At 52.9% G+C, this 17,982-nt stretch overlaps 1 protein-coding gene across 1 annotated transcript in view; it reads left to right on the forward strand.

Moving 5' to 3' along the window:
• The window catches only part of ABAT (4-aminobutyrate aminotransferase), an 84,130-nt gene extending 73,516 nt beyond the window's left edge, over positions 1 to 10,614 (forward strand). The window contains exons 12-16 of the mRNA XM_035022239.1: positions 1,098 to 1,235; positions 2,017 to 2,184; positions 3,510 to 3,656; positions 6,086 to 6,197; positions 7,397 to 10,614. Of these exons, the coding sequence (XP_034878130.1) occupies positions 1,098 to 1,235; positions 2,017 to 2,184; positions 3,510 to 3,656; positions 6,086 to 6,197; positions 7,397 to 7,518 (687 nt within the window). The 3' untranslated portion in view covers positions 7,519 to 10,614. The remainder of the gene's footprint in view (positions 1 to 1,097; positions 1,236 to 2,016; positions 2,185 to 3,509; positions 3,657 to 6,085; positions 6,198 to 7,396) is intronic.
• Positions 10,615 to 17,982: the final 7,368 nt, after the last annotated feature.

Consider the following 17,982-nt stretch of genomic DNA (forward strand, 5'->3'; position numbering starts at 1 on the left):
CCCCGGGGGGAGAGGAGCAGAGTTTGGGACCTGCGTGGTGGTCCCTGGGAGGGACGTAGGGACAGAGAGGCCTCGTGTTCCACATGTTCTGCACCAGGAAAAGTAACGGACACCTTGATTTTGCCTCCTGGCATCCATCACCCCATTTCTGGTTCTGATTTCTGTATCTCTTAAGTTTCTTTGGGGGCAAGCTTCGCTGACTCCAGAACAAGAGGGACTTTATGAGAATATGGGGCAGCCCATAGAAAAAGTGGACACCTAGGACCCTGTCATCCACCGCTTTTCAGCCTTCTCCCAAGTCCTAGGGCTGCTCTGGGGTTGCAGCGGGGGCAGGGGAGGGACTGAGGACGGGCAGCCCCCTGTTGCTGCGCCTCCACCACACCCAGCAGCCCTCCTTCGATCTGTTCCACATACTGGGCTTCCATGTTAGACTCTGGAAGGAGTCTTTGCTGGGGAAAAGACACTGGAAACTTCTTCAGGCTTGGAATCTGAGCTCCAGTGAGGCTGGTTTGAGGCTGGTTTGCCTCTTAGACATGTCATCCTTTTTGATCAGTTAATAATTAACATGGACTGCGTGTGAACAAGGTGCCAGGTGCTGGGTACTTAGTGGCAAAGAAAAGAGATGAGAATGGAGTCCAGTACAGCCCCGTCCAATAGAAATATTTAGCTACATATGTAATGGAAGTTTTTCTAGAAATCACCGTTTTTTTAAACAAATATACATCTGAGATTCTGCACAGAAAGGATTCTTCTACCAGTAATATTATCACACTAACGATACAGTAGTGATAGTATGTACTTGAGGTGACGGCAGCAACCGCTTCCCATACGCCAGACCCTGTGCTGGGTGGTCTCATTCAGTCCCTCTGTGGCCCGAGTCCTTAGTTTCTCCCCCGCAGGTGCTAGCACCAGACCCAAGTAGGACACATTCCCACCCACACAAGCGGCTCCGAAAGGATGCCACAGTCTTCACCAGAAGTGCACATGAACACGTGTTCTGGCGTCACTTCGGGGTGGGGGTGGACCACCTGCCCAGCCGTGGACGCTGCCCTACTAGGGCTTCCGCCAACCACTGTTACTTGCCCCCGGGAATGCAGGTGGAGGATCTGATTGTGAAATATCGGAAAAAGAAGAAGACGGTGGCCGGGATCATCGTGGAGCCCATCCAGTCTGAGGGTGGAGACAACCACGCGTCTGACGACTTCTTCCGGAAGCTGAGAGACATCTCCAGGAAGGTCAGTGCATGGGGCTGGGGCTGGTCGGGGCCATGGACCCTCTCCAGCTGGTTTTCCGGAGCAAAGGGTCAGCTCTGGGGTCCTCGCACGTGTCCAGATGGTCAGAGGCTGCCTGGTGGCCTCACAGATAGAGGCGTTGGAGGCAGGGGCAAGGTCGGGAGTTTCTCCCTCAAATCTCACTGCAGAACCAGCCTCCACCCTGCCATGTTAGTCAGGGACTTTCCCAATCCAGGGACGCCTGGGAAGGCCTCAGCCGCCTCCTTTTCTCTCTACAGACCCCACCTCATCTTTCAGCCCAGTGTGGTCCACACTCAACAGATGCAAAATGAGCAGACTCTACGCTAGTATCACGTGTTTAATATCTCGTGCACGTGCAACTGGCACATCCCACCAGTGAGACAGGAGCTGCTCTAAACACAAATACTCAGTAACTAGCAGTCAGGGTGGTGAGTCGAACTGGCAGACAGGACAGCTGGAGCCTGGGGGGCAGGTCTGGGCCTCTCTGCTGGGACTGCCGGCCCGCAGAGGGAGTCCGCTTACTTGCTCGGGGCCTGAAGCCAAATGCAACGTCGCTGTGCATGGGTTCAGGGCGTACTCGATGTTACAGTCCTGTTCCATCTCAGCAGTCTGAGGACAGATTCAGGTCCAGCTCCAACGGAGCTGCTGTGCAAGGCCCAGGAGCAGGGGCCTGATTCACAGACCAGAAGGCCGTGCATCTCTGGCTGGATGCTGGTTGACAGTGGTGGGTGTTGATTTGCTCCTTCTCTCCCTTCTTGGCCAGCATGGCTGTGCCTTCTTGGTGGACGAGGTCCAGACAGGAGGGGGCTGCACCGGCAAGTTCTGGGCCCACGAGCACTGGGGCTTGGCCGACCCCGCAGACGTGATGACCTTCAGCAAGAAGATGATGACCGGGGGCTTCTTCCACAAAGAGGAGTTCAGGCCCAATGCTGTGAGTAGCCGCCGCCCTCTCCTGGCTCACCACCACTCCTTTCTCCAAACCCAGAGCTGAGTGGACCCCCACCAGGTCACATAGGGCCCCTGACACCCACTTCTTACCAATGTAATGAGCCAGTGGTTATGATCAGCCAGATCTGTTCAGGGCAACTTCCTCGCAGCCCACTGTCAGGCTCCTGATTTCTGTGTGCCCATACGATAATGTTGTTAAGAGCTGCTGCTGTGAACTGAGCATCGGCTCTGTGCCTGGCCCAGTTCTAAGTACTTCTCATGTCCTTTTAATCCTTACAACAATCTAACCAAGTAGGTGTTATTTTTCTCTCCCATTTTACCAATGAAGAATCAGGCACGGAGGGGTTTTAAGTAAGTTGTCCAAGGTCACACAGCCTGTTAAGTGACAAAGCCAGGATTCAAACGAGGAGCCCATGCTCTAAACCACTACACTGTACTTCGAGATTTACAGAGCGGTTCTCATACACACACATACACACACACAGTTATCAGGGGCCCGGGATCTTTTCTTCCACCATTCCTGTATGTGCTTTCCACCCTCAAGATTGCCTCAGGATCCAAAATCACTGCTGGAGCTCCAGCCATCACATATCAATTCCAGACAGTAGGAAGGAAAAAGGAGGGAAGGACGAAGTGGCTCCCTTCTTGTCTTTATAAAGCAGCCTTCCCAGAAATCCCACATTTCTATTTCTAATACTTTGACCAAGATCCAGTCCACATGTCCACTCCTGTCTGCGAGGGACGCTGGGAAGTGTTTTAGTTGGCTGCACTGACACCTGAATAATTCATGGAGGAATAAATCGGTGGTCATTGTGAGTCAGACTCACAGTTTGAGTCTGCTCAGGCCACGGGCGGCTGGACCCTCCAGCTCTGGGCAGAAGGGCTCTTTGTGACCATTAGCTGGGGAGGGTCAGCTGACCTCCAGCCTCTGCCTGCTGGGTGTGCTCCACTCAACTCTGCCACCTATATTTTCTGGGTCAAATCACCTAACCTCTCAGAACCTTGGCTCCTCTTCTATAAAATGAGGATTATAGTAGTTAAGGGCCAACTATCGTGGTTGCACCAGGACCGAGGCATTGTCCAGGGCATGGGCCGACTTGGTCTCCCTAACAGTAGCACCTAGCTAGAGGGTTGTTGTTTCAGGAAGAATTCAGTGAGATGATGTGCGTTACCCTCCCTGGCCTTGGTAGATGCTCGCTGGGCTAGTTTCTCTCCTCCTAAGGAGGGACAAATGTGTCTGAGGGAAGCGGGCCCCTCCAGGGTGGGCCTGTGCGTGAACCCTTGGCGACACCCTGTGCCTCGTTCCAGCCGTACCGGATCTTTAACACCTGGCTGGGGGACCCGTCCAAGAACCTGCTGCTGGCCGAGGTCATCAACATCATCAAGCGGGAGGACCTGCTGAACAACGCAGCGCATGCCGGGAAGGCCCTGCTGACGGGGCTGCTGGACCTCCAGGTACCCCTCCCAGACCCCCACCCGTGGCTCCCCACCGTCCCCACCATCCACCTGCCAGCATGGTATTGTACCTGCTCTCCCGTGCTGTTTCTGTAGGGCCCATCCCTCCCCCACTCCCAGCCCCTGGCTCTCTTAAGTTCAGGCATCTGTCCTCTGAGAAGCCTCGCAAACGCCCCACTTACATTCCCCCGACTTGTCACCTTGGCCCTCGTCGCTCTTGTCCTCTTACACGTACCACTCCCAGCAGCGCTGTCCAACGGGACAAGCCCCAGAAGCAACTTTAAACGTTCTAATAGCAGACCGACAGTAAAAAGGAAGGACGCAAAGTTAGTAATAATGTATTTTACATAACTCATTACATCCATACGATGATTTCAGCCTGCCGTCAATACAGAAAATAGTCGCTGCTGGATTTCGTATTCTTCACTAAGACTTGGAAACCCAGCCCGGACCTTACACGGACAGCACGGCTCCAGTAGCACTTGCCACATCTCAGGCCACGCGTGGCTGCCGCGTGGGACAGCACAGCTCTGTTCTTACCGCGTGTCTTTGTTATGTGGTGCTCCCTGCCCAACACCCTCCCCTCACCCAACACAGGACTCGCCCAGACGGGGCGGGCCGGCGGGAACACACGCAGCAGGCTGAGGCTGGAGGTCGGCTGACCCTCCCCAGCTGATGGTCACAAAGAGCCCTTCTGCCCGGAGCTGGAGGGCCCAGCCGCCCATGGCCTGAGCAGAACCACCAAGGGCGATGGCAGGGGTGGTGGGGAAGGGGGGTCAGTCAGTAGTTGTAACAGCCTCTGTTTATTGAGCGCCTGCTGCATGCCCGGCCTGGAACAGGGGCTCTTAGTCGCCCGTGGGGTGAAGTCCAGCAGGGATACGTGAGTGTAGCCAGTTTCACAGATGAGGGAACTGAGGCATGGAGGGGTCGTTAGCTTGTTCAAAGTGACACAGCTTCCATATGGCACCCAGTCCACCAACTGGAACCTGATTCTGGTGGACTTCAAAATCCATGTTCTGGGGGGTCCCCGGGTGGCCCAGACGCTGAAGGGGTAAAGTGAGACCCTCCAGCCAGTCAGCACGTGCACGAAAGAACAGAGGAAGTACTGCAGTCACTTCCAAGCCTCAGTTTCCCCATCTGTGGAGATCGTATGGTCTCCTCTGCTGGTGGAGTGAGGATTCAAGACCTTGCATGTAAGTGCCTGGCACACATATGGGCCCAGTTATTACCACCAGAATGTGGCTTTATCTCCACTTCCCACCAGTGAGATGACACTTGCCCCTTGGCTCTGCCCCCAGTGCCCTGAGATTATGTTTTTTAAGATTTATTTATTTGAGAGAGAGCAGGGAGAGGGGCAGAGGGAGAATCGATCCCACGACCCTAAGATCATGACCTGAGCTCAGATCAAGAGTCGGATGCTTAACTGACAGAGCCACCAGGCGCCCCTGCCCTGAGATTATTTGGGGTCACGCAAGCCCTGTCGATTATCCTTCCTTCACATGAACAACAGAGTGGGGAAGAACAAAGATCTTCTACGCCGGCCGACTGCAGTAGCTTCCTCGGGCTGCTGGAACAAACGGCCACAAGCTGGGTGGTTTAAAACAAGAACTGGTTCTCTTACCATTCTGGAGACCAGAAGTCTGAAATCGAGACAGCAGCATACGTAGGGATTCTTTCTGGAAGCGTGGAGGGAGATTCCACCCCACACCTCTCCCGGCTGCTGGTGGCAGCCAGCAATCCTGGGTGTCCTCTGGCTTGTGGGTATGCATTCTGGCCTCTGCCCCCAGTGTTCCCATGTGCCCGCGTCTCTGTCCAGATCTCCCTCATGTAAGGATGCCAATCCTTGGAGTTAGGGCCACCCTAATCCAGTGTGACCTCCCCTTAACCTAACTAATTGCATCGGCAAAGACTCTACTTCAAAGTAAGATCACATGCACAGGTTCCAGGTGGACGTGAATTTGGGGAGGGGAGCACTGTTCAACCCAGTACCCAGTCACAGAGCCTAGAGTGAGGATGAGCGTCCTCTCCTCAGATTCACAGGTTTTCTAGAAGCGCTGACAGAGATGGCTAACATCCTCTGAGCACCTGCCAAGTGCTAAGCCCTGCGCCTGACATAGAAATCTGTGTCACTAAATTCCCACCGTAGCGTGTGGGGGGCAAGAGCATTTGCATCCTTGGGTTTACGGAAGAGGAAACTGAGGCACGGGCCACTTCCGCGACTGGCCCCAGGGTGCATCAGGAGAAAGACACAGAGCAGGTTCTGGACTCAGGACTGGATGTGTACAGAGCCAGAGCCCGTAACCCCACGGCCGTTGTGCCGGACGTGCAGAGGCCCGAAGGCCAGACCCTGGGGGGCACGTGAGGAGCTGCTCGCAGCCCGGCTGCTGCCTGGGTGACGGGCTTTGATGCAGCCTTTCCCCCCACTGCAGGCCCGGTACCCCCAGTTCATCAGCAGAGTGAGAGGACGAGGCACCTTCTGCTCCTTCGACACTCCTGATGAAACCATACGGAATAAACTCATTTTAATAGCCAGAAACAAAGGTAAGTGAACAGGACTGGAAGCTGAGCCACATCAGGGACCCAGGTCACCTGGGGAGGGTGCACCGCGGGGCGCAGGGAGGCAGGGGATTTGCGGGGCTGAAAACAGTCTGAGTGCTCTTTCTCAAAAGAAGGGGAAGTGGCCAGCAGACTTCCTTATTCATTCACTCGATAGATATTCACCTGGTGGTGAGTTGCACTAACAGAGGAGAGAACTGAGATGATGAAGGAACGAGACCATTGGGGCCCTTCCTTCAAGGAGCTCAGGGTCTAGCAGGAAGGACCATGTGAGATGGCGTTTCATAAACCATAGGTTGTAGTTCTGCATCCTAGGAAGAAGGAAAGGAGGCTAAGGATGGAATAGCGGGGGGGGGGGGGGGGGGGGGGGGGGGGGGACGGGGGAAGGGGGGGGGGGGGTCGGGGGGGGAGGAGTGTGGAGACCAGGAAATCAGGGGAGGCTTCCTTGAGGAAGAGGCATTTTACCTTAGGTCCAGCCAGGTGAGCCAGGGCTGGCCAGGTAAAGATGAGGAAGGGCATTCGGGCAGAGGGAGGCACGTGTGCAATTCCTGAGGCAGGATGGAGCCCACAGAGGCAGAGAAGCGTCTGGAACGGAGTGTGGGGAGGGGCTGCCAGGCGCATGTCACCTGGGCCTGTGGAGCCCGTTCAAGAGTCCCAGCTTCTTCCTGAGCTATGGGAAGCCATGGGAGAGGCTCAGGGGGGTCAAAGTGTGCATCAGAGGGCCTGAGATGGGTCAAGCAAGACTCAGCCCCTTCACTGCTCCATCTCAGAATTCCCGAGGAGCAGGGGTAACTCATCTCCTCTGTAATGAGAAAGCTGTTTCGGGGGTGCTACGAGACCTTGACCAGAACACCCAGCCAGTCAGTGTGCAAGACACCCTTTAAAATCAGCAGGCCCGACCACCCCTGGTGACAGCTGTGCCCCTTGCACCTGCTGCCGGCTGCCCGCACTGCATCCCCTCCGTTTGCTTCTTTCCTTCCTGACCCCACCATGAGTTTCTGGAAGGCAGGTCTCAGTGGGCCTGGTTCAGGGGCAGCAGAGCAGGCATTCAAGGTGGGAGGGAGGGAAGGAGAGAACGGCCGGCGGGGTGGGTGGAAGGACAGACGGAAGCTGGACGGAAGGAAGATGTGCAGCCCCCGGCTGGCGCCCAGGCCGCTGACCGCACCCCCCGCCTCTGCTTTCAGGCGTGGTGTTGGGAGGCTGCGGGGACAGATCCATTCGGTTCCGCCCCACTCTGGTCTTCAGGGATCACCACGCGCACCTGTTCCTCAATATTTTCAGCGACATCTTAGCAGACTTCAAGTAAAGAAGCCATTTCCACTACGCTCTGAGAAAGCCCCGATCTCAACTGTTGTCAAATTGATTAGTTTGCCTAATTCATGTTTTCACTTAAAGTATCAGAGGCGAATGCGTAAACTGAAGGGTTCTTTGTGGGGAGGGGGTGTTTGTGATGGCTTTGGGGGGTGGGGACAGGCGGGAAGGGCTGGTTTTGATTTTCCTCCCTGCAGAGCCAATGACGCACATGGGTCTAAGCCCAGAAAGTCTGCATGAGCCCTGGACATCGTCTTCAGCAGGGCCATGAGGGTCCTGGCCATATATGTGCCCACCTTGACCCCAACAGTGTCTTTGGAAGCCAGGAAGGGAATACAGCTGCACCCGGGATGGGGGCTGGGACTTCTGGGTTCCAGTCCCTCTCAAGTGCCACACTGCGTGGTTGACCATGCGGGCTCCCCACATGGTCGCCCCCTCCCGCCCGGCTCTGGAGCTCTGAGAAGGTCCCATGCATAGTTCAGCAAAGGACAGGACAAATCACACAAGGGCAGGACAGTAGGAACATTAGGCTGGAGCTTGCAGTGTGGGAAGGGGTCCTGTGGCCTCCTGATGACTCGGGCCGCTCCACTCAGTGCATCTGGGGATCCTCTAAACTGTGAATTCCATCCTTGATGGGGCTTGGCCTTGGCCTTGGAGAATCTCTGGGTGGCAGCTCTGGCACTTCTTACTCGCCACTCTCCATTCCCCCAACTCTGTCCCCTCTGTTAAATGTCATCCCAGTCCTCGGAGGTGGGGGGGACTGCAGCCTGGGCATCCACGGGGAACACAGGAGCCAAAAGGGCAGAGGCACAAGCCAGTCACCCGGGAGCGGAAGCCCAGGCCCTGGGGCAGCAGAGCCACCTCCTCTTGTCTCCCCGGTCATCAGGGGTCTGACCCGTGGACCCCTCGCCCCGGGGGCCTCTGCTCCACTCCTGAGCAGGCCTCACTGGACGGCAGAGCTGTGCGAAGCTGTCCAGCACGGGCAACCAGTTGCTGAACTAGATTTCTTGAGGGAAGCACCGTGAACTCAAGCCACCAGAGCACCATGCAGAAAAGATTGCCTGTTGGTTCAAGGTGGTTTCCTTGTACTTGCCGCTCCAGATTACAGGTTTTCCTGATGGAGAGCAGGATGTAACTTACCAGGCAGATGAGTTAAATGCTTAGTTGGACGGTGGTGGAGGCCAAGGGGCCTCTTCTGGAGGCGAGACATTCTTGGAACCGACTGGACTTCCGATGTCCTACAAAGAGCCTCCGGTTGTCCCCCAGCAGTGGAGTGGTGTTTAGTGGGCAGACTCGGGAGGCCCCGCTGTAACCCCTGCCCCGAGGGAAACGCTCTGCCTCCCCCTGCCGGCTCGGCTGTCTCGGGAGATGGACACACCAGGGTTTTCAGTCCAGCACTTTGCTCTTCTAATAACTTAATCATCCAAACACCTCAAGCTGGTGGTAGTGGTTTCTTTTTCTTTTCTGCTTCCACTGTTCCAAGTGGTCCTCAGCCTACGTTTGTAGAGAAGGAAAGGCACTAGCATGTCTGACAGACGCGGTCAGATCCGTGGACTCTGGCGCACGCCGCATCTCGTGGTCCGTGCAAACCGTTGCTCTTCAGAAGGATTGTGTCAGTGTCAGTGTGAGGCTGTTTGCTCTGCCAGCTGAACGGAGGTGTCTGCCCCCCTCTGTGCCGGGTACCACTCGCTCGGATGGTCATCTCTCTATTCTGTCATTCCTTCATGGAACTTTCGCTAAGTCCCTCCCCTGCCCCAGGCCCAGCCCTAAGCACTAGGAATACAACATGGTCCCTGCTGTCCAGGGACTCCCATCTCATCGGGGACCACAGACTCTTCAACCAGCAATCCAAGCCGAGTGGCAAGTGCTGTGACAGATGTATGGGAACGTCGGGAAATCAGAGGGAGTGCCAGGCAGGCTCAGGAGGTTTCAGGGAGAAAGTAACATTTGAGCAGGGTTTGGTAGAATGAGCAAGAGTTCTCCAAGCAGACAAGGCGAGGAGGAGTGTCACACAAAAGGGGACAGCACGTTCAAGGCACATCAGTTCATAGTCTCACACCTTCCACTGGGGATCCAGGTTCCACAGGCAATATCCCAAGATTAAGGCCTTATTTAACAAACAAATCAGATGCGAACCAAACCATAATTCATTTATTGGCATAAGTATGCTTTCTCTGGAGAACTTCAGCATTGGGTGCAAACATGCGGTAAGGTCCCGGAGTCCAAAAAGTTTTCAAGCCAGGGCGCAACTAGAAACTCAGCTCTCTTCGGTGGAGAGAGTGGCTATAAATATTTTGTTCTCTCCCACGGGGCAATCATAGAGAAACGAATCATTTTACCTGGAAAGTCATTTCCAGACTTATTCACTCCTTACCAAGGGAAGTTACTTCTCGTGAAACTTTTTAAGCCATTTTTCAACACACTCTTGTTGGCTCAGGGCATCACATGAGTTCCTGAGGCATCCTCTTTTGGGGGTGGGGGTATAGCTGGAAGAATCTGAAGGAAAAGACTCTCGGCAGGGCTCACAATTGTAGGGAGAGAGGTGGGTAAAAACGGGGAGCCCAGCTGACAGGTGGCTGACTAGGGTGGGGCCCGTGGAGTGCTTCTGTGGCCGACGGTCTGGGAATGAATCCATCGCTCATCAGTGCCATAGACTTTAGTAACTATCTCTAGCAAGTCTTGTCACTTTTACAGAAAACAAGGTCCTGTAATAGCAAGTCTTAGCACATCCTCACTTTTATTATAAATGGGTGTTTTTTTTATAATTTTTACTGACACTCAGTAACCATGCAAAAGTGTGCACAACATTAATATACCTGTATATCTATACCTATCTCTATACATACACACACACACACACACACACACATATATATACACATACGTATATCAGCTCATGGTAGAGAACCATAGCTAGGGAGCTCCGCCGACTTACACATTCAAAGTGATCTTGTTTACAGTATTCTGTTGACAGTGCCAATAAATGATAAAGAAATTAACATGTCACAATGTAACTGATGACCATATGCACAATTCCGTGAATTAAATCTGTTTCCTGTTGTTAATCAGTATTCTTAATTAAAAAAAAATTTATAATGGAAACATCAGCATGAACGTGGCCTTTTTGGGGTTGGAAAGTTTTGTTAAGTCATTGCCTGACAAGTACATGTTAAGCACCAATTACATACCGCTTAGGGAGGCCTTGGGGGATTCCTCTGGCTGCATAAGTCTGCCTTGGGCTCAGGAAGCACCGTGAGGCCATTAACCTCACCAAAGCTCATCGAGGACTTACCATGTGACAGGGGCACAGGGGTGGACAAAGCGTGGTCCTTACACTCAGGTCATCTTCCGGCAGGGCAGAGGTCATAGCAAGCCACAGTGTAGGGACCGGAATACAGGCAGACCCTGGCTGCTGTAGAGGCACAAAGGGCAGGTCCCAAAGTTGGAGTAGAAGTTAGGTCCCTGAGTTCCATCTTCAAGGTCGAGTCGGAACTGCTGCAGTGACTCTGAGGAGGGACGGAAGGCAGTCCAGGCCGAGAGCAAAGCTAACTGGAGGCACGACGGCAGGGTGAGGGCAGGCATTCTGTGGTGCGATCAGAGAGAGGACCACAGGAGCCAGAGACCGGACCAAAGAAACACGCAGGGGTCGGCTGCAAAGGGCCTCTCCCGCCCTGCTCAGAGGCACGGCATTTCCACATTGTGGCTCAGGCGCCGCAGGTTGGGAGCAGGGGGGTCACCCACCGTGCTGAGCGCTCCTGGAAAGGACGGGGAGGCCGAGAGACCAGTCAGGAATCTAGTACAGTCAGGGCAACTTGGCGGCCCGACCTGGACCGGGGCTCGTGGGCTCCTGCCTTACCAACGCTCCCAGCTGTGTCAGCGACCCTGTAAAACTAGGCAAGGCGTGGGTCCCATCGTTTTCCAGGCTTCCTCCACTTTGGACACGCAGCATGTCTATAAGAGAATTCTCTTGGAAGATAAGATTTACCATTAAACATGTTTTTAAAATAATCACATATAGTGGGGCGCCTGGGTGGCTCAGTCGTTAAGCATCTGCCTTCGGCTCAGGTCACGATCCCAGGGTCCTGGGATCACACCCCGCATCGGGCTCCCTGCTCAGCGGGGAGCCTGCTTCTCCCTCTCCCTCTGCCTGTCGCTCCCCCTGCTTGTGCTCCCTCTGTCAAATAAATAAAATCTTTTTAAAAATCATAATCATCACATCTAGAAATGACAGTTATCATTTGTTGAGCATCTACTATGTGCATGCATATTCTGCGGGATCTTTATAATTTTCAGGAAAACCTATGAGCTATGTATTCGTATGCCTGTTTTCAAGATGAGGAAACAAGCTCAGGGACGTTGGGGGAACTGCTGAAAATCACACAGCTTGGAAGCCAGGATCTGAAACACACAGCTGTATGAAAGATGGTCTATTAGTGTATAAACAAACGTGTGTGTAGACACATGCAGTCAGCTTCGGATTGGGTGAGGGTGGGGACTGTCTTCCACTCCAGGACCCTTCTCACGGCCAGCCTAGCTACCAGTCTGCCCACTAGCCTTGGAAAGTCAACCTGAACTGGTCGGCATTCATGTGAGCTCTTAAAGTAACTTACTAGAGTGGGTAGTGGAAGGCACCAAAACCTCAAGGTCAAATACTCTCTGTTCAAAACAGACACTGTTTTCTACTTTCTGTTCTCCTTCGGTGCTGGGGAGGCAGGATGCTGCGGGGGAATGACCTAACTCTGCTGCTTTCTAGCTTGAGCAAGTCTCTTCACGTCTCCGAACCTCCTCTACAAAAGGAGGCTGCTAACAGTAACGCTCGCTAGCACTTATCAAATACTCCCCTGGACCGAGCACTATTTTAAGTGTATTCCAGGTAGTCAGTCCTCCCACCACCCTAGGTGGGTGCTACGGTCATCGCTGCTTCCCAGGTGAAGAACCCAAGGCACGGAGAGAACTCCTCTAATGGGTCACAGCTGACCCACATACAATGTGGCAGGACATACAGTGTCCAAAGAATGATATATTTCCGTCAAAGTTAAGTTCCTACTCGTAGATACTAAGTCTCTTTCCCGAAACAGATACAAGCCCGAATGAGTGCCGGGGTCTATCTCAACTGTTAATCGGTGAAGCGGATGTTTTGGCACCAGCGTTGGTACAAACATGGCCAGGTGGTATGGTCCCTGATTAACTGGGCAGGATTTTATAGTTGAATGCCACAGGATCAAAACAAGGCCATAAAAGTTGGACTCTGCCTGGGGCTCAGAGGGACCCTGGTGCTTTCCACATGGGGACTCACAAGTCCTTAAGTCACAAAGCAGCAGCAAAACGAAAGCCCCCACCCCCGGTCGTCTGGGCAGTTCACCCCAGGCTGCCCCCCCACCCCCGCAAGCAGCAAAGCCCACCAAATGGGCGCTGTGAAGTGCACTAAACATGGTCCTTGAATGACAGAAGTCTTATCTTTGGTAACCAGGGCAGGGAGGACACCAGCTCCCAGCTGTGCACACTGTGAATGTCCCCGGATAGCGCCGACCTCACCGTGCTCTGGGGGACCACATTGGTCTGCTCGGGTGACTACGACAGAATACCACTATTGGCTTACAGCCCCCCTGGTGAGCTTCCCGGGTGCAAACTGGAACTGGCCCCCAGGCACAGACGGCAGGGCGAGACTGGAGAGAGGCAGGCCACCCCAGACAGGCAGGAGGCAGGGGTAATAACTTACAAGGCTTGTCTTGGGCAGCTGCAAGATGAGGAGGTCTCCACACCCACCTGCCAGAATCTTAAGAGTTTATATGGAGGTCTTCACTGGGTTCAGGAGTGTCCACTGTGCAGATGGTCTCAACACCAACACATCACCATGTCAACGAAGTGTCCTTGGGCAGCTTCCGGAAACAGAGAAGTCAGGCGGAACCTGCATTCCAGGGACAGGGCAGGGGGTGAGGAGCCTCTGATTGCCCGGGGCCAGTTTGAGGGTCAACTGGCAGTCGTGCCCTCTTGATGACCTCCCCAACAACCATACACTGGACGGCTTAAACGGTAAACATGTATTTCTCACAGTTCTGGAGGCTGGAAGTCCATGGTCAGGTTCTTGGTCAGGATCTCTTCCTCCGATGTCCTCACATGGCCTTCCTGAGGTCATACAGAAAGCCTCTTTATTTGTAAGGGCCCGAATCCCATCATGGGGACCCTAATCACCTCCCAAAGGCCCCACCTCCAAACACCATTACACTGGGGGTTATGGCTTCAGCATCTGAATTTTGCGGGGGGTATACACCTTCAGTCCATAGCAAGTACCGTATGGAAACGGACATGGTATAGACCACCCCACTACCTGCAGCTAAATTATACCCAGCCCAGGGCACGGAGGCGCCCAGAGTCCAGACAGGTCTCAGCAGACAGCCAGGAAAACCACTCTAGGAGGGACAAACATGACCATGTCACCAACGATCTCCACGACTGAATGTTTCCCAATGTCAGCTCAGCTTCCAAGTCCAGAATGGGAATTCATGGTGGAGAAACTTCTCTTCACCTAGAAAGCTGACTTGAAAGAGACCTTGTTTTTCACAGCATTTTTCTTCATTTGTTAAGATAGACAACATACTCTATCGTGAAAACTTAAATACAGTATTAGGTTATAAGGCTCAATGTGCACATCTTCCCTCCATCCTGTCCACCCCCTACCACCCCCAACCGTAACCACTGTGAACAAATTAGAATCTACGTGGTTTGTACAAACATAGAAATAAGACCACATGAAACTATATTGTTCTGTGACTTGCTTTTTCTTCCACTTATCATTACCCTATGGTTACCTTTCCACATCAGCCGATATAATTCAACCTCATTCTTTTCTTTTTAAGATGTATTTATTTATTGGGGCGCCTGGGTGGCTCATTCTGCCTTTGGCTCAGGTCATGATCCCAGGGTCCTGGGATCGAGCCCCGCATCGGGCTCCCTGCTCAGCGGGAGGCCTGCTTCTCCCTCTCCCACTCCCCCTGCTTATGTTCCCTCTCTTGCTGTGTCTCTCTCTGTCAAATAAATAAAATCTTAAAAAAAAAAAAGATGTATTTATTTATTTTAAAGAGAGAGCCTATGAATGGTGGGGAGGGGCAGAGGGAGAGAGAAACTGAAATAGATTCCTCGCTGAGCATGGAGTCCAACACGGGGCTCAATCCCATGACCTGAGCCGAAACCAAGAGTCGGATGCTCAACTGACTGAGCCACCCAGGCGCCCCTCAACATCAATTCTTTTTAAGGGCCATGTAAGACTCCATTGTATGGCTCTGCCAACATTTATTCACCCATGTGACCTACTCACAACTGTTAACTTCCAGTTTTGTCACTGCTGTTCATTCGTTTAGCTATTAGAAACATTCGGTGAACATCCTCGTAAGTCGGCGTGGGTATTTCTATTAGATTATTATTTTGGCATTGTCGTCAAAGTGGGGGAATCGCCTATATATCCACTGCCTGAATCTGAAGGCCACTTGCATCTCCTGAGAAACTGCTTTATCATCTGCATGGCTTCCAGGCAGGGTAAATCCCAGAGATTCTCAAAAGCCCGGGTGCCTCGGAATTACCTGGGAAGCATAAAAATGCAGATACCCCAGCACCTACCAGAATCCACAGGGGTTGAGCACAGGTGAGCTTGGACAGATCCCAGGTACTGCCCCCCTGGCGTGCTGCAGGAGCCCTCGGGGGTCAAGTGAAGATCTGTGGTTCTGGCCCAGGGAATAAGGGGAGGGAACAACGCATTTGTTCCGTGTGCCCTCTGCTGGTAGTGGGAACAGACAGCACATCGAAATGGTGGCTCTTTCCTGCCACTGGTGAGAATGGGGCTCTCACCTCCAGTGTGGGGATGCTTCAGGGCAGCAATCATCAACCCAGGCTACACGTGAGAATCACCTGGGGGACCCGGGCAATAGCAGTGCCTGGTCACGGGCCTGGACAATGACATTTCCTTTTTTAAGATTTTATTTATTTGACAGAGGGAGAGCAAGTGAGCATAAGCAGGGGGAGCAGCAGAGGGAGAGGGAGAAGCAGACTTCCCACTGAGCAGGGAGCCGGTAGTGGGGCTCAATCCCAGGACCCTGGGATCACGACCTGAGCCGAAGGCAGACGCTTAACGACTGAGCCACCCAGGTGCCCCTAATGGTATTTTTTAAAAAGCGCTCCAGGTGATTCTGCACATGGAGCCAGAGCTGAGAACCTATTCTTTAGGCAAAAAAATTTGCCCGGGGAACACGAAGTCCAGAGGCATGAGTTACTGTGGTGTTTTCTCTCCTGATAGTCCGTATCTGAAATTTCCAGCCTGCCTGCATTTCAGAATAGGCTTCAAGCTTGTCAAAAAGATTCTGGGGACCCATCCCACAACATAACCATAATCTCCAGGAGTGAGGTTCACTCAAGTAATAGCTTACAACTAGACCAACACCAGGGGTTATTTGAGTTAATTCTTGTCTTTAATGAGGTCAAAGTCAAATCATTAATACCTCTTAAGACATTTTATAGGGGTGCCTGGGTGGCTCAGTCAGTTAAGCATCTACCTTTGGCTCAGGTCGTGATCTCAGGGTCCTGGGATCGAGCCCCGCGTTGGGCTCCCTGCTCAGCAGGGAGTCTGCTTCTCCCTCTGCCTGCCACTCCCCCTGGCTTGTGCTCTCTCAAATGAATAAATAAAAAATCTTTAAAAATAAAAATAAGGGGCGCCTGGGTGGCTCAGTCGTTAAGCGTCTGCCTTCGGCTCAGGTCATGATCCCAGGGTCCTGGGATCGAGCCCCGCGTCGGGCTCCCTGTTTAGTGGGAAGCCTGCTTCTCCCTCTCCGACTCCCCCTGCTTGTGTTCCCTCTCTCACTGTGTCTCTCTCTGTCAAATAAATAAATAAAATCTTTAAAAAAAATAAAAATAAAAATAAATAAAAATAAAAATAAAAAATGATAAAAATAAAGGATCACTTTGGTGATCCCAGGATCCTGAGACGAAGCCCTGCATCGGGGCACCACGCTCAGTGGGGAGTCTGCTTGAGGATCCTCTCTCCCTCTCCCACTGCCCCTCCCACTCATGCTCTAGCTCTAAATAAATAAATCTTAAAAAAACAAAAAGCAAAAAGCAAAAACAAAGGATCACTTTGGCTGCTGTGAGAACAGACTCTAGAAGAGGAAGGATCATGGAAGCAGCAGGTTGCCACAACCCAGAGGAGACATGAGGGCGGCGTGGATCCGAATGGCAGGGGTGCACAGGGGGAGAAATGGTCAGCTTCTGGTCAGATTTTTGAGAGTCGGCCTAAAACAAGAACAACATGCCATTTCCCCTGAACAAAGAACTGGTGCTTCTGAATGGGTTGGTGGCTCCCCGGGACGCCCAGGCTCTGAGTCAGGGCTCGGGGAGAGTGTTCTCCTGCATGCAGAGCCCTTGTGTCTGGGAAAACCCCAGCTATGCCCAAATGGTGGGTGCCCAGCGTCCCCAAACACCTGAGGGACATAACCACACACTCCCCCAGACTAGGGTCTCCAACCACAGGAATCAAATCCACAAACCTACGACCTTACATGTGCATCTCTAACTACAACTGAATACAAATTACAAAGTGTGGTTTCTTCTTGTTTCTAAAAGACCCCACACTTTGGGGCACCTGAGTTGCTCAGTCAGTCAAGCATCTGCTTTCAGCTCAGCTCATGATCTCGGGGTCCTGGGATCGAGCCCCTGTCAAGCTCCTTGCTCAGCGGGGAGCCTGCTTCTCCCTCTCCCTCTGCTCCTACCCTCAGCTTGTGCCCTCTCTCTCAAATAAATAAAACCTTTAAAAATGTATAAAAATAAAAGCTCTCGCACTTCCTTCCACCGTTCTTGCCTTTCTCTGACCCTCCAGGCTTTCCCTAGCGCTTAGGATCAAATCAGGGTCGGCCCCAGCACATGCATCCCGCTCTTGCTCTTGTTCCTGCCTCCTCCTCACTGCGACCCACTCCCCCCTCACTGCTCCCAGTCACCTAAGTACGCATGTGCACTGGTTTACCGGCCGTCCTGCCTCCCCCAGAGGGACCCAAATCAGCCTCTTTGTGGCCAGTGCTGAGCAGGGCCTGGCACAGGAGATTTGGGCAGAATGAAGGGCTGATCTGGAAGCTTGCGGGAATAGTCTTGTATTACAGGCTTTACTTGCGCCTGTGAAATGGAATAAATTAACTAAGAAAACCAAACTTCTTTTGTGTTAGTGACAGAGGAGGGTAGGGAGGGAGAGAGAGAGAGAGAGAGAGAGGATATTAGGCAGGCTCCACACCCCGTGCAGAGCCTGAAGCGGGGCTCGATCTCACGACTCTGAGACTTTGACCTGAGCCGAAATCAAGTCAGGTGCTTAACCTCTTGAGCCACCCATACGCCCCATGATATGCCACATTCCTTTGTAAAAACAGGGAAAATGTAAAATCTTTAAAAAAAAAAAAAAAAAAGGGCACCTGGGTGGCTCAGTCATTAA

The sequence above is a fragment of the Mirounga leonina genome, unplaced genomic scaffold (assembly GCF_011800145.1).
Source record: "Mirounga leonina isolate KUSES-001 unplaced genomic scaffold, KU_Mleo_1.0 Mir_175, whole genome shotgun sequence".
NCBI lineage: Eukaryota > Metazoa > Chordata > Mammalia > Carnivora > Phocidae > Mirounga > Mirounga leonina.